The sequence below is a fragment of the Polyergus mexicanus genome, unplaced genomic scaffold (assembly GCF_030449975.1).
Source record: "Polyergus mexicanus isolate NDT 795.1 unplaced genomic scaffold, iyPolMexi1.0 SCAF_23, whole genome shotgun sequence".
NCBI lineage: Eukaryota > Metazoa > Arthropoda > Insecta > Hymenoptera > Formicidae > Polyergus > Polyergus mexicanus.
Window position 1 is genome coordinate 2,151,342 of NW_027223343.1, and position 17,247 is coordinate 2,168,588.

Here is a 17,247-nt window from a genome sequence, read left to right on the forward strand (position 1 = left end):
AGGAGCGACGCAAAAAGAGGCGACAAGCAGGAGCGGGCCACCCAGACGGATCGTCGCAGCCTGGTACATCGCGGTACGCAACACCGACAACCGCAGAAACAGGAGCGGGCCACGCAGTCCTCCGACTCCGACTGGGAGGCCACCCCCAGGACGACGGCCACGCAAACAGAGGCAGCATATCACAGGGCCTCCACAAGTATCCGGCGAGCGGTTTCCACACCGGCGAAGCCCAGGGGCACGTCCGGGCAAGGACCCTTGAAGTGGACTCGAACCACACCACACATCTCGTGGCGAGAAAACCTCGCCACGCGTAGGAGTCGCTAAACGCGACGCAATCGGCCCTTTTCAGGGCCACACAAAATTTAACACTTGTACATATATAATCAGGAGAATATATTTATTGTCGATACATAGACCACGCATTCTACCTTTCAATCGACATCCTATCTTCGAACACATCCACGCGACCTCCACATTGGTGACCCCGACGAGGAAGGATGCCGAGAAACCCGAAGGATAGCACGATACTCGTCGACGACGAAGACCAGCCAACAAGCAGGATGGGACTACGCATCCCACCCTTCTGGCCGGAAGACCCGGAGCTGTGGTTCGCGCAGCTAGAAGGACAGTTCGCGTTGAGCAGCATCACAGATGACAACACGAAGTACGCTTACGTTCTCTCACGGATAGAACCTAAGCAAGCAAGAGAAGTCAAAGACGTCATCACGCAGCCACCAGCAACTCGCAGATACGAGGCCATCAAGAAGGCCCTCATACAGCGCCTAACAGATTCACAGGCGCAAAAGATAAAGCAACTCCTTGAGCACGAAGAACTAGGCGACAGGAAACCGTCGCAGTTTCTACGACATCTGACTACCTTGGCCGGAACGACGGTATCAGACGAGCTGCTAAGGACCTTGTGGCTAGGGCGATTGCCTCCACAAATGCAAGCAATACTAGCTACACGAACGGAGGACGAACTGAGCAGCGTAGCAGAGCAAGCAGACCGAATACACGAGGTCAGCAACCGGACACTCGTGGCGGCAATCGGGCAGCAAACAGCAGCAACACAAGCAGCCAACCCATGGACAGCACAGATAGAAATGCTGACAAAGCAGGTCGCAGCACTCACGACACAGATGACAAGGTTCATGAAGCAAAGGAACACCCGAGGCAGCACGAGAGAACGCTCAAGAAGCAGGAGCCGAAATTATCAAAGAACATCTAAACAAGAGGGCATATGCTATTATCACAAACGCTTTGGAGCAGAGGCACGCAAATGCACTCAACCATGCACGTACAAGAAGCCAAAAAACGAGGAAAGCAGTCATTGAGGGCGGCCAATGACGGCGACACAGAACCTCGCCGCCTGTACATAAAAGACCAGAAATCAAAAATAACATTTCTGATAGATACAGGCTCCGACATAAGCGTCTATCCACGCAGGTTTAGGCAGGGAAATCAGCAGAGACAGCCATTCGATCTATTCGCAGCAAACGGCACGAGGATCGTAACGTACGGCATGATAACCCTGCAACCAAACCTGGGATTGAGACGAGCATTTCCATGGCGCTTCACGGTAGCAGACGTAGCACAACCAATCATCGGCTCAGACTTTCTGGCTCAATATCACCTATTACCAGACGTCAAGAACCGAAAATTAATAGACGGGAAGACCGGACTGGCCACGCCAGGAACGGCAAAATACAGCGAAGTCACCTCGATAAAAGTTGTGAAAGAGGAAACACTCTACCACCGTATAATAGCAGAGTTTCCGGGAATCACACAGCCCGCAGGAGCGCAGAAGATAGCAAAACATAATACAGAGCACCATATAGCGACAACACCAGGACAGCCGGAAGCAAGCCGACCACGCAGATTGGCACCCGATAAATTACAAGCAGCAAAAGCGGAGTTCGACCTCTTGCTACAAGAGGGAATTATAAGACCATCAAAAAGTCCTTGGGCATCACCGCTACACATGGTGCCAAAGAAAGAGAATAACTGGAGACCATGCGGAGACTACCGCAAACTAAACGCGAGAACGATTCCAGACAGCTACCCAATTCCGCACATAGAGGACTTCGCGCAAACGCTGCATCAGAAACAGATCTTCACAACAATCGATCTAGTACGGGCATACAACCAGATCCCGGTACACCCCGCCGATATCGTAAAAACGGCAATAGCAACACCATTCGGACTCTACGAATTTCTATACATGCCATTCGGATTGAGAAACGCTGCACAAACATTCCAACGTTTTATAAACGAAATCCTGCACGGACTGGATTACTGTTATGCCTACATAGACGACATACTGATAGCCTCAAAAACAAAAGAGGAACACAGTAAACATTTGAGAGAAGTTTTTACCAGATTAGATACATACGGGATCAAAATAAATCCAGCCAAATGTGTTTTCGAGGCAAAACAAGTAAAGTTTCTCGGATACCTCGTGTCACAAGAAGGTACTAGGCCACTTCCTGAAAAAGTCGAAGCCATAAGAAACTTTCCAAAACCTAGCAGCATTAAACAAATGCGCCAGTTCTTGGGGATAATAAACTTTTATAGACGTTTTATCCCCGGGGCTGCTAAAGAACAGGCAACCCTCAACGACGTGCTGAAAGGTCCAAAGAAGAAAGGAAAAACACCTATCACATGGACGACAGAACTAGAAGAAGCATTCACCAGCTGTAAAAACAGCTTAGCTCGAGCAACACTACTAGCACATCCAGATCCAGCAGCAGAATTAGCGGTAACAACAGACGCCTCAGACACCGCAATCGGAGCTGTAGTCCAACAACGAGTAGACGGACAATGGCAGCCACTCGCGTTTCTAAGTAAAAAACTTAACAACGCACAAAAACAGTATAGCCCGTATGATCGAGAGCTACTAGCGATCTACGTTGCTGTAAAACATTATAGACACTTGCTGGAAGGACGAACATTCACAGTATACACGGACCATAAACCGATTACGTTCGCCTTCAGACAAGATCCACTGCGCAGCTCACCACGACAAGCCAGACACCTCGAATTGATCGGACAATTTACAACCGACATTCGACACGTCTCCGGAAAAGAAAACGTCGTGGCAGATTCTCTTTCTCGCGTAGAAGCTGTAGAAAAGGCAGTAAACTACGAAGCACTCGCTCGAGCACAAGAGGAAGACCCAGAGTTACAAAAGATCCTGAAAGCAAAGAAAGGATTAAAACTAACAAAGATACCTCTTCCCGGAACAATAACCGGATTGTATTGTGACACGGAAACGCCAATCACACGACCATACGTACCAGAAGCACTACGGCGACAAATCTTCCTGTCACTACATAACCTGGCACACCCAGGAAGAAAGGCAACAGTAAAACTCATCACACAACGATACGTATGGCCACAAGCACAAAAAGACTGCACAAGATGGGCACAAGCATGCATACCATGCCAAAAAGCAAAAATCTCAAGGCATAATCAAACACCGTTGGGAAACTTCCTAAATCCCACACAGAGATTCCAACATATACACATGGACATTGTAGGACCTCTACCAATTTCGAAGGGATACCGATATTGCCTAACCATCATAGACCGATTTTCGAGATGGCCAGAAGCCATCCCAATACGAGACATAACCGCAGAAACAGTTGCACAACACTTATACACAGAATGGATCACACGCTACGGCACACCAGCAAAAATTACAACGGATCAGGGCCGACAATTTGAAGCAGATTTATTCAAACAACTAACACAGCTAACCGGTACGACGCACATAAGGACAACAGCATACCACCCGGCAGCCAACGGAATGGTCGAGCGCTTACACAGACAATTGAAGGGCGCAATCAAATGCTATCAAACCACCTCATGGACGGAGGTACTACCAACAATACTACTAGGCATTAGAGCCGCATGGAAGGAAGACCTGCAGGCAACCCCCGCCGAAATGGTTTACGGAGAAACAATCCGGCTCCCTGGACAATTCCTATGGGAACAACAGGGACAGGAGAGAGAGCAACAATCAGACACAGTAGTTGAGAAACTACGCAAAACTATGCAACAGTTAAGACCCGTAATAAAAAGGCACGGACAGAAAGCAGTATTCATATTCAAGGACATGGCAACGACACCACAAGTCTTCGTACGCCATGACGCCCCAACCGGAGCGCTACAACAACCATACGACGGACCATACGAAGTACTGCAAAGAAATGAGAAGACATACAAGATCAAGGTCAACGGAAAACCAGTCAACATATCAATAGACAGACTGAAACCAGCATACGTCCTAGAAGAAGAACCAACGCCAACAACGCTAACATCGCCAACAACGCTAACATCGCCAACAACGCTAACATCGCCAACAACGCCAACATCGCCAGCAACGCCAACAACGCAAGAACAGAAACAGCCAATAAAAAAGGGATACACCCGATCCGGAAGACCAATACGACCACCGGTCAGATTCAACATTGACCAGTAAAGGGACTTCACCACAACCAAGGGGGTCCTGTGGCGGATAATCCACCACCAAGTAGAAACGCATGCCATATAAGGCGCGCAAAATACTCGCGGGAAATAAAGGTCCACGCGCTAATCACGTGCCACGCGCACAACAAGAACCGCGCGCTAAGCACGTGCCGCGCGCAGGACGAAGACCACGCGCTGAGCACGTGCCGCGCACAGGACGAAGAGCACGGGATAAGCACGTGCATAACAGATCAGGTAGTCAAATACCTAACCGCGAGGCGGCGAATTGGGCAAACCAAAATCTCGCTATCAGAATACCATCAACAACAGTATATAAGGTAGCGAAGCGACAAGGCAGAACAGTCTGCTCACGCTTTCGAGAGCGCAAGCAACAGATACGTGAGCACGACTCTTTTGATATACGCTTAGAGCGTCAAAAAGCTGTTAAACAGCGCCCTAACAGGTTCGCCTTCACGACCGCTGCCGCCCCGTTCACCAGGGGCCGACCTACGGCAGAGAGCGGACCAGGAGGGCACACAGCGAACTAGCGAACCACCAGCCAAGCGGGTACAGTGGTCATTACTGCCCTGGAAGCTGGAGCCGCTGGAGACACCGGCCGTCAACTTCACACGTCCTCCAAGAAGCCTGCTCGCTACCTGGGACATCCGACTGAGGAGGTATACATCACCCTCCTATCCAGCAACGGTGCCAGCACTCCTGACACCACCGCCGCTGACACCTCCCAGGAGCGACGCAAAAAGAGGCGACAAGCAGGAGCGGGCCACCCAGACGGATCGTCGCAGCCTGGTACATCGCGGTACGCAACACCGACAACCGCAGAAACAGGAGCGGGCCACGCAGTCCTCCGACTCCGACTGGGAGGCCACCACCAGGACGACGGCCACGCAAACAGAGGCAGCATATCACAGGGCCTCCACAAGTATCCGGCGAGCGGTTTCCACACCGGCGAAGCCCAGGGGCACGTCCGGGCAAGGACCCTTGAAGTGGACTCGAACCACACCACACATCTCGTGGCGAGAAAACCTCGCCACGCGTAGGAGTCGCTAAACGCGACGCAATCGGCCCTTTTCAGGGCCACACAAAATTTAACACTTGTACATATATAATCAGGAGAATATATTTATTGTCGATACATAGACCACGCATTCTACCTTTCAATCGACATCCTATCTTCGAACACATCCACGCGACCTCCACAGTATGTATGTATGTATGTATATATATATATATATATATATATATATATATATACACATAAAAGGCACACATATATATATATAACAATACATGCACACACATACACACATGGCGAAATATTATTCCTCTTGGAAAGATATATGGAAAGGCACACACACACATGCATATATATATATAAGTCCATATAAGTAATGTGTGAAATTGTGTTCAAATGTGCAATAAAGGCAGACACGTGTCTATGTTATACTGTTATTTATACGCTTAGATACGCTTAGATATGCGTGCGAGGCAATAGAGCAGTAGAAATACACGATGTTGTCCGATTTCATCATATTGAACACAATTCTCTTTCAAATATGCATAAAACATGCAGAAATATTATCGGTAACAGCGGAACTAAAATTATTGATATTATCGATAATTTCGGTCGGTATTATCGATAATTTCGGTCGGTATTATCGATAATTTTAGTTACGCTTAGATGAGGGCGCTAACCCGTCGGAGTTTGCTCGTCACTGTTGGATCCCCTTAACATTTAATATTTTTCGTAAATGATATATATTTTTCTTTTGTTATCGGAAGTATTTCAATTTCCCCTTCGAACGCTATAGCTATTTCCTTGATAATAAAATGTGCATCGTAACCGGATAAATTATGAAAAACTATTGGAATGCAAAAAGAATCTTTATAATTTAAATTGCAATTTAAATGCGCGGGACCCCTGTACTGCCCGGTCAGATGGCAATGATCGCGTACGCGTGTATCGTCTTGTACGAATGCTTTCTCGCAAATGTGGCATTGTGTCGCGTTGTGAAATTTTTCATATTCATCATATGTTAAATTTACCATGGGGACATTAGCTGATAAAATACTTTTTACACGCAGTGCTAAATTTTTAAGTTCTTCGATGAACCATGACATGCAATCGGTACTGCGACGAGAATGATACGCGGATAACGAATTAGGGAGTGGTGCACTTGGACACAGTATAATTGGACACGGTGCAAATGGACACGTTACAAATGGACACGAGATTTTGCACACAGTTCAATTGGACACAGTAATTTTGGATACAGTAGCTTTTGGACACATAAGAAAATACGCATCGTTTACTTGGACACCGCTCACTTGGACACTGTTCATTTGGACACCGTTCGTTTGGACACAGAAAGATGCGCACCGTTCATTTGGACACCGTTCGTTTGGACACCGTTATTTGCTCACCGTTCGTTTGGACACCGTTCATTTGCCCATCGTTCGTTTGGATACCGTTCATTTGCCCACTGTTCGTTTGGACACCGTTCATTTGCCCACCGTTCGTTTGGACACCGTTCATTTGCTCACCGTTCGTTTGGACACCGTTCGTTTGGACACCAAAATTTGATTTAAGTTATACGACGTAATCCACACCAAATTTTTGTTTGAAATAAGAAATAGGTTTGGGTTAGGTTATATCTTCCGGAAGTGGAGCCCCCCCGCAGGGGGGGCGGAACCCACTGTATCCATGCATGACATCCAAATATGCGAAAGGCTAAACAAAGTGCTAAAAGCAATGTAAAATTAATGACATCAGTATCAGAGATATATAAGTATGAATATATTTTATTTTGACAGATATTATAACCTTCAAATGTATCTCCTTTTCACGATTTCATATTTTACATAGATTTACCAGTATAAAGTGTTATAAAAATACTGATTATATTTTCCCAAAATGATTTTTATTTCTCTCCATCTGTTACATATCAAACAAACAGTGCGCATGTTTCTGTGTACAAATGGACGGTGTCCAAACGAACGGTGGGCAAATGAACGGTGTCCAAACAAACGGTGGGCAAATGAACGGTGTCCAAACGAACAGTGGGCAAATGAACGGTGTCCAAACGAACGGTGAGCAAATGAACGGTGTCCAAACGAACGGTGGGCAAATAACGATGTCCAAATGAACGGTGCGCGTCTTTCTGTGTCTAAACGAACGGTGTCCAAATGAACAGTGTCCAAGTGAGCGGTGTCCAAGTAAACGATGCGTATTTTCTTACGTGTCCAGAAGCTACTGTATCCAAAATTACTGTGTCCAAATGCACTGTGTCCAATTGAACCGTGTGCACAATCTCGTGTCCATTTGTAACGTGTCCATTTGCACCGTGTCCAATTGTACTGTGTCCAAGTGAAGGCCACTCAACGAATTATCGTACGAACAATGTACATAATATGCTATGCTAAATACTTTTTGATGTTGGTAGTTTCTCTCTTCCTCCGTCTTCTCTAAAACGCATTCCAGATCGGCGTATACGACGAAAGGAAGCCGCTACTTCCGATTATAATTGTTGAACGCAAGCCACTTATCATTATCGCTCGGTAATCGGATAGCGCACTCGTCCATTTCTCGACAGTCCATCGTATGTGACTGTAACTTGTCGTTCGAGTCAAAGTAGTGCAAACATCTGTAAAAAGAAATACTTTTTATTTTTTGTTGCATTATTTCTACAATGTGATTTATTAAATATATACGTACCGATCGCAGATATATTTTTGACCATTGTGTTTGCTCAATTGCGAGCTCACGAGCCTGGATAGATTCTTGATCCACGCGAAATGTCCAACGTTGTTGTCTTCCACGTACAGCAAGTTGACGTGTTTGTCTCTTTTTAGCTCACTCAGACGTATCGGGACAATGTTCTTTTCCTCGATATTATATACATTGATTGAGATATCCTTGGCAAGTTCGAATTTTTTAATTTGGTTCACAATCACTGGAAACTCAATGTCCTGGAGATTCAGCACTGTCGTGCTGTCAGCACGGTTTGCACGTGTTCGAGCACAATGTCTTTAGCATCCTCGAAAAATTGGCGAGGCTCGATGTGATTATGATTTATAACCGCACCACTCAATATGCGGCTCTCGAACGCCGTATCGATCTTTCGCAAGATCAATCCGTGTTGCCGCGTGCTGCATTCTGCACCCGCGTGTACAAAACGCGTGCGTAACGAGTGCTTCAATCCTTCGAGTCGTGCAATTCGAGCAATTAGCGATTGTCGAATCCCAATCGATAATCGTGGACGTTTGATTCGACTTTGCTCTTCCAATGATTCGATATATTCGTCGCATCGTTGCTCCCACGCAACGTACTCCTCTATCAAATTTACCCATGCAGATTGCTCATGCAGATTTCGTTCGGCACTGTTTTCCGACATATTTCCAAATTTATGCCAAAAATTTTGCTAACAAGATGCGCTTATTAATAGCTCTTGTCTCGGAACTCTTGGCGAAAATACTGACAGAGTGTGCCTCTTTACCTCGATTTTATATTCTATCTCGATGTCTCTTTCCATCATGTGTATCTATCTAAATCTTTATTTCGCGGTTTGTCATGTACATTTTGACTAATGTCGATTATTGCATTTTTGTCGTCTAGAGATGATGTCAAATCCCAGGTGCATCGCAAAAGTTTCAAATTACATGCAGCTGTCCAATGTTAGTGCAATTTAATCATGAGGATTATCCTTATATTTTAGGATTTTTGTCGTGTTTTGACACGCGCGTTTGAAATCTGGTATCTATGGGTGATGTCATCGCGAAGCAGTCGCACATCGGCGCTTGAAAATTTTATATTATTGTTGCATTTTTGTGCATTCGGCTAAATCTCACACCTGGTGATGATGTCATCGCGAAGCAGTCGTATATCGGCGCTTGAATAGAAAAATTGAAAAAATATTGCGTCATCAATAATCCTCACTATATTGCAATTTTGAAACGCTAATACATATTTTAAATATGTTCAATACGTTCGGTATTGCATCGACCGCTTGTGTGAAAGGTTCATATAAAAATGTATCCCACTGAAGGAAGCCGCATAAATTATTACGTTCCGTTTCATGATGCTGGTGAAACTTTACCGTGTAAGAAGAAGAAATGTAACAAGTAAGTTTTAATTAACTTAAAGAATTTTTATACTTTCTAAATATTTTTATACTTTTTAAATATTTTTATATTTTTTAAATATTTATATAAATAATATTTTTTTTACTCCTCAGCATTTCATCTGAGCTTCGTCATGCGGTTCGTATACTCGGAAGACGATACGCCTTAACCCCGACATCGTACAAATATTTGGACATTGGAATAAACGTTGGAGCTGTATCTTGCGTGGAATTGGTTCTCGGCGATAATCGGGACAATCAAATAATATTGCCTTTTGAAACGTGGAAATCGCTAATGCAGAAACGTGCGGACATTGAACGGCTTCTACAATCGACTGAAATCCCATTGCGGATTCGAGATTTAACATTTGAAGTGGTTAAAATATCTGATTCGATTATTATAAAAATAGGATTATCTAATAATTCTTTATATATGAAACTGCCAACTCTATTCTATTTATCCGATTTTGAAAAATGTATAGATCATATGTATTTATGCGAAAATACGCATATTGTAAATAAAAAATTCGAACAATTTGTAACTGTTTTACAACAGAATAATATCGCTAATGTATACGACGCTGCAAAAACTATACATGAAAGTGATATGTTTAACAGCGAATCTCTCATAGATTGCGAGTTATTGACATGTGCTGTAGATGATATTCTTCACGAGGCTTGTAATAAATAAGTTATTTTACTAATTATCTGTGAACTTAATTATTTATCCTATTCTTTATGTATGAATAAAATGATGTAATAGATATGCACATTCTGCAAAACTTAAATCTTTCTCTCGACACACTCTGCTAAAGATGTAGAAAAATGATGAGGTAGATGAGACGTGATACTCCAGTTAGAAGGAGACAAAAGATATGAAACTAAAATATATATAATCGAGAGGAGTGTGTAACATTATAATACGCAACCGTCTTCATCCTTACGACAATCTTAACAATATGTGTTATGGCTGATCAAGAAGTTATTGTTATTGAAGATGAAGATGTCATTCTCGAAGATGACAACTTGATGGAAATTGAGAATTTGTCGGACGATTCATCAGACGAAGACCGCATACTTTCAGAGGATTCCGATTACAATAGTGATTGCATTAGTGTTATTACGGACATAAATCAACATACTTTAAACTGAGTTGAAATAAATAGTTTAGGTGCGGTAAAAATATGCTGTATATAATTTTATTATAAAAGTGAAGACAACAAAAAAATTTGCACATGCTGTTTTATGCGTATTTCAGACTTATTTTCGAATATTCGTGTTGTGCGACAGCATGAAAGTGCAATTTATGAACTAATCCTGGGATCGTTTTGGAGAATGTGGAAAACCGCGGTACCAGATAATGCCCTGCAATATGTGCCCAATTTGCACTGTATAAGCTGGACGAAACTTGTGTTGTGAAAAGACTTAAATAGGAAATATGGGGGACTCCGAACATTTTGCGCAATTAGAACAATTTCTATGGGAGGATTTCATACAGGTGAACTCGGTGTGTGCATGCGAGTTATGGGAAAGAACATGCCTTAACTGTCTCGAGTGGTTGAAAGAACAGTACCGACTCGAGATGTTACAACAGGGGCATGGAATTCAATCGCTGGCTAGCCGAATCGCGCGACTTGAAAGTTTAAGACATTCGTTACGCAAAAAATACAAACGCTTAGATGTCCGTGTCCCGGCGCTATCGACAAACACTCCTGTTACTTCAATTGTACAAATGGTGCAAGGTCAAGCAATCGGCTTGAAGAAATCTCGTACAATAGATTCGGATCATTGTCTGCGAGATCATTATATAGTGACGTCCAAGGATTGGGATTTTGATATATAAAACATATCTGACGTCTTGTTATGGGTGAGAACAACATTGAAATACTCAAAGAATTAATTGTATCTATTTAAAAAAATATTAAATTTATATTAATAATGTTTTTCTGTTTCAGAAGGAGCCTGCAGCAAATATTTCATATTTTTATTATTATTATTATTATTTTTATTTTTATTATTATTATTATTATTTTTATTTTTATTTTTATTATTATTATTATTATTTTAACACACACACGTACATTTATATGTACACACAATTATTGAATAAATATTATTATTATTATAATTAAAGTGTTATTTATTTATGTGCTTCCTTCTTTCCTTTTCCTACGCATGCATGCATGCCTCGCGCTATCTCTCTCTTTATCGCGCTATCCTTCTCCCTCGTGCCTGTGATCGCCTCGCGCTATCCTTCTCGCACCGCCTCGCGTATGCTCTTTCTCTCTCGCACCGCCTCGCGCTATCCCTCTCTTACACATTGCGGACGCCTCGCGCTATCTCTGTCATACCAACTCGCGGCATCGTACCTTCGTGTTCCCTCTTTCCCGCGGCCCCCGCGCCTACCGTTCCGCCGCGGTCCCCCTCCCTCTCTCTACGGCCCCCACGCCATCCGTTCCGCCGCGGTCCCTCTCCCCCTCTCCGCGGCCCCCGCGCCTACTGTTCCGCCGCGGTCCCCCTCCCCCTCTCCGCAGCCCCCGCACCAACCGTTCCGCCCCGGTCCCCCACCCCCTCTCCGCGGCCACTGCGCCTGCCGTTTCGCCGCGGTCCCCCTCCCCCCGCGTGACGTCATACCCCCCGTGCCGGTTTCCCCTTGCCCCTCACCCTTCCTCAGAGGACCTGAGTTAGGACTCTCCTAGATATACTACTATGTCACATTCATGGGACGTCATTTGCTGACGTTTGTATTAATGACATAGAAATATATAATATTAATAACATATATTAATGTAATATATATAGGAAAATTTAAATAATTTAATTTATAAAATTAAAGATTTTATTTATATACAATAGAAGTTAATTTCTATTTTTTATATCTTAAGTAAATAATAACAAAATATTTTTACTTATTCGGACAGAAATTGACCGAATAAGTGAAAATTGGACATTTATCTGTCCGATTTCCCAAAAATCAGTTCAATATCTGAATTCCCCTGTACGGGAATCGTATTAGAAATTAAACTGATGCATAATTATATATATTATTAGTCCCATTTTGCAGGCTTTATATATACTCATGACAAGAACTTGAATACGAGTATACAAAGTGAATAGTGCGCCGCATAGCGGTAAGCAAATAACATATACAATTTCAATAAATTATATAAATAGCTAAAAGCTGCATATTTTGCTCGATTTCTGCTGCCAATTTGTCGTCAGGTTGCGCGCGCGCAGATCTTGCGCGGTTTCTGCCGCCAATCTGGCATCAAACTGCATTACGCAGATCCTGCTTGGTTTCTGCTGCTAATCTGCTATGATAATTCTGTGCAAATCCTGCTCGGTTTCTGCTACTAATCTGCTGTCAAATTATGTCAGCAGGTTTTGTAATATTTCTGTTGACATTCTGCTATCATTATCTGATATAACAGACTGGTGAACTCGTGAACTGGTTGTTGAAAGAAATATTTCCCACCAAAAACGTTTTGCATGTACGCTTTGGTTGAATAATGTATCCCAGAAGCGATCAATTCGTAAACTGGTTGTCGAAAGAAATATTTCCCACAAAAACATTTCACATGTACGCTTTGGTTGAAGAATGTATCCCAGAAGCGATCAATTCGTGAACTGGTTGTCGAAAGAAATATTTCCCACCAAAAACGTTTTGCATGTACGCTTTGGTTGAATAATGTATCCCAAAAGCGATCAATTCGTGAACTGGTTGTCGAAAGAAATATTTCCCACCAAAAACGGTTTGTATGTGCGCTCTGCTTATTAAAAAAATAACATTTTATTCTAGAGGCGATTTTTAATCGTGAACTGGTTGTTTTAAGAAATATTTTACACTAGATGCGATTTGAATGTGTGCTGTGATTATTAAAAAAATAACATTTTGTCCCAGAGGCGATTTTTATTCGTGTGCTGGTTGGTTCAAAAAATATTTTATTCCAGAAACGGTTTGCATGTGCGCTCTGGTTATTAAAAATATATTTTATTCCAGAGGCGACTTTTATTCGTGTGCTGGTTGGCTTAAAAAATATTTCATATCATATGCGGTTTGTGCATGAATATTCTTGTTATTGAAAAACAGTTATTCCAGAAGAAATTTAAAGAAACTTCCGTTTTTGAAAGACTAAGTGTGCAATATCTGGTATTCCTTCATATAGTTGCAATCAATCATATATGGTAATAAAAGCTTACAAATTATTGGAAGGAATTATTATTATAATTCCTGGCGATGTATTTTTTCTTTTTTTAATGGCATCAAATTTCGCATATATAATAGTCTATCAGACTGTGTATATACAAGTAGCTAAAGAGAGAAAATATATACATCTTCGTTATTAGGAGGCAATCCTTATAAAAAATATTCCAAGGATGTAATGATCTTTACATACTCGAGTATGGGGAAACGGTTTCTTAATATTATAGGAAGCAATAAACTGCTGCTTTTTTTAAAGTGATAAGAAATTATGATTAAAAAAATCTATCCTGATACTCGTAACAATATGGCCAGAAAAAAGATGCCTCAATCTTGTTTGCAAATTATAATCGCAGATATGAAAATAATAAATAAAATATTTTGGTTGCGTTCTCACGAAAATTGTCGATGAAGGAGCCCTTTGTATATTATAAATATCCAAAATATTGTAACAATCATAAAATTTTGTTGCAATGTTTTGCGGACAGAGTATTTATGTGTTTGCATTTATAAATATTTAGATTAATATTTATATAAATGTAACTTTTAATATGTGCATATTTATGTCATAAGAATATATAAACATTCACTTTTATAGTGAAGAAGTTTATATATTACTCATTAGTCCTCAATCACATCGATTATACCGATATACTATCGATGATAAAGATTTATCATGATATTCAAAATTATATGTATAAATTATATATTTACATCCATATATAATATATTTTAAAATATTATAATATATTTAGTTCAATTTTCTCGAACTGTACTGCATAAATTGTAATCCAGCAAATCAAGATATGATTGTTGTACATATAATATCTACACATAATTAAAGTGCACATGTTACATCTATGTAATATGGCAGATATATTCGATATTTGCTGGGTATATGTATCATATATATATATATATACTATAATAAAATCAAAAGAGATAATATATGAGCAATATTATAGATTTGTATTCAAAATATTTATGTGACACAAACAGATATCTATGTAAAGTCGTTGCTTCTACGAGAACATAGAGTAGAAATTCAATATATTTTCTGTCTCTACATACTTAACACAATGCGAAAAGCTTATATTTCATTGCTCTTTCCAAAGTATGCACATATCCTTGACTCCATTACTCTACATAATGATATCGGTAATGTAACTATAAAGCGTTGGTAATATACCGACACTTTTAGTTACACTTAGATGAGGGCGTTCACCCGTTGGAGTTCGCTCGTCGCTCCGGCATCCTCTTAATCTAGGCCATTGGCTATCTGTCTATTCATCTGTGATATTGCAAGAGATTTATGTAACCTTAACCTCAACAACCAGGGATTGGACATATCAATTTCATTATTGTTATTATTTACATATTTACACTTTTTCCTTTTCATGGTATTTATTACAAACAAAAAGTAGATTTTCATATTAAATCTGCTATAGTTAACCACATATATTCCTCCCCCCCAGGAATAATTGTACAGAAATAATTGTACATTGCGTATATACTAACCAAAAATGCAAACACACATGAATCTCTTTGACAAGTCCAAATTACGGATGTTCATTTTGTTATAGCCCGAACAGGCTATACACGAATTATTTAAATATTTACATTTTTTCCTTTTCATGGTATTTATTACAAACAAAAAGTAGATTTCCATATTAAATCTGTTATAGTTAACCACATATATCTCCCCACCCCCCAGGAATAATTGTACAGAAATAATTGTACATTGCGTATATACTAACCAAAAATGCAAGCACACATAAATCTCTCTGACAAGTCCAAATTACGGATGTTCATTTTGTTATAGCCCGAACAGGCTATAACAAAACGAAAGAATTATTAAATATATTATTTTAAATACATATTATTTTATATGATTGCTCAACGCGAATATAGATCACGTTACGAGTGTTGACCGAACAAAGCGCTGACAACGCGAGCCACGCACGAAGCCCGAGCGACCGTGCAATCATTTCATTGCGAAAACGCGGAAATCAGGCAAGCGGAAGAAGGACATTGCGAAAATGCAACGTAGAAGTCCTACTTAAAAGCGAAATAAAAAAAAATAAAGAAATTGCAAAAGTGCAAGCAAAGAAGTCCTACTTAGAACTTCTTAGCTTGCATCCGGATATTGCCAAAATCAAGCGACACGACACACAGCCTTGTCGCTAAACGACCCCCTCTCGGGAAGCCAAGGGGAGTTAATAAAAAGGCCCACCGCTAACGAACGGCGGGCAGTCTTTACCATTAATATTACGCGGGCAGTCTTCATCATTAATTAATATTACGCAGGTAGTCACAATAACTACCAAACGGGCAATCTTTATTCCTAATTACCTCCACGCGTGTGAAATCGCTAACAGTCGGTAGAAATACATACAAAGAAGCGAGAAGTGAGTCTCGAGACCGAAACTCGACTCTAGACACGCGCACGACAAGATATCCGCTATCGCGATACGCGATGCGAGCGAAAGTGCGGGAACATTGTAAATAAGCCAAACCACAAATAAAGCTGATATTTATCTATTTATTTAATGTGGAAAGTGTTGAATTATTTAAATAAAGTTAGTGAAGTTCTCGGACGGAGCCCGAATTCCTAAATTCCTTCCGCCAAACGATCCCAACTATCGTGCCTCTCCGGAGGCACAACATTATTTGGTGGCAGCGGTGGGATCTGCCGGGGCATCGCCAGAACTCACGCAAGACCTGCAAAAGACACGGTTGTGTTAAAAAGCGGGCACGCCAACAATCAATTCAATTGGAGTTGACGGACGGAAGCAGCTAAGCCTTCCCCAACACCTGAGAAGCACCCAGAGTGTAAACAGGACAGGCACGCCAGCACACGTAAAACGTAAGCTGACGGAAACTACAATCAACGGAAGACACCGCACGGACAACAGAACGAGCATCGTCACAACAACTGTAACAGAAACGTGAGCCGCCAAGCATCGCGACCTACGATAACTAAATACATCGACGCCGGACAACGATCGCCGTACGTCGAGCATCGTCAGCCGTATCAGCCGCCGAGCGAAGGACTGCAGCGTCAGCAACCTACTGACACAGCGAGCGATCATGCGAGCCGTTATATTATTGTAAGTCCGAAAAATTTAATAAATATAATAGCGTGAATGTCGGAAGATTCTAATATACCGAAACCGATAGCGAACCGATCGTGGTTACTAAGCGAACCAGCCCGACGAGCGATAAGCGTAAGTTTAACACCGCGAGAAAATTTTGATAAAGCGCGAAGAAACTTAGAAAAACAATACTCGAGCGAAAGCGAGACCGAGTTACGGGAGAACGTCGTCACAGAACGCGAATTTCCGTTTAACAATTTTGACGAAAGCCTACTCCCGCGTAATACGACTGACCCCACTGACAACACTCAACGCGAGACTAGACGTACGCGACCGTATATTA

The 17,247-nt window shown here is 41.8% G+C and overlaps 1 protein-coding gene across 1 annotated transcript; it reads left to right on the top strand.

The window, feature by feature from the left end:
• Positions 1 to 497: 497 nt before the first annotated feature.
• On the top strand, positions 498 to 1,334 carry LOC138942759 (uncharacterized). The gene has a single exon (XM_070313227.1). It carries the CDS (start codon positions 498 to 500, stop codon positions 1,332 to 1,334), a length of 837 nt encoding a protein of 278 aa, XP_070169328.1.
• The last annotated feature ends 15,913 nt before the right edge of the window (positions 1,335 to 17,247 follow it).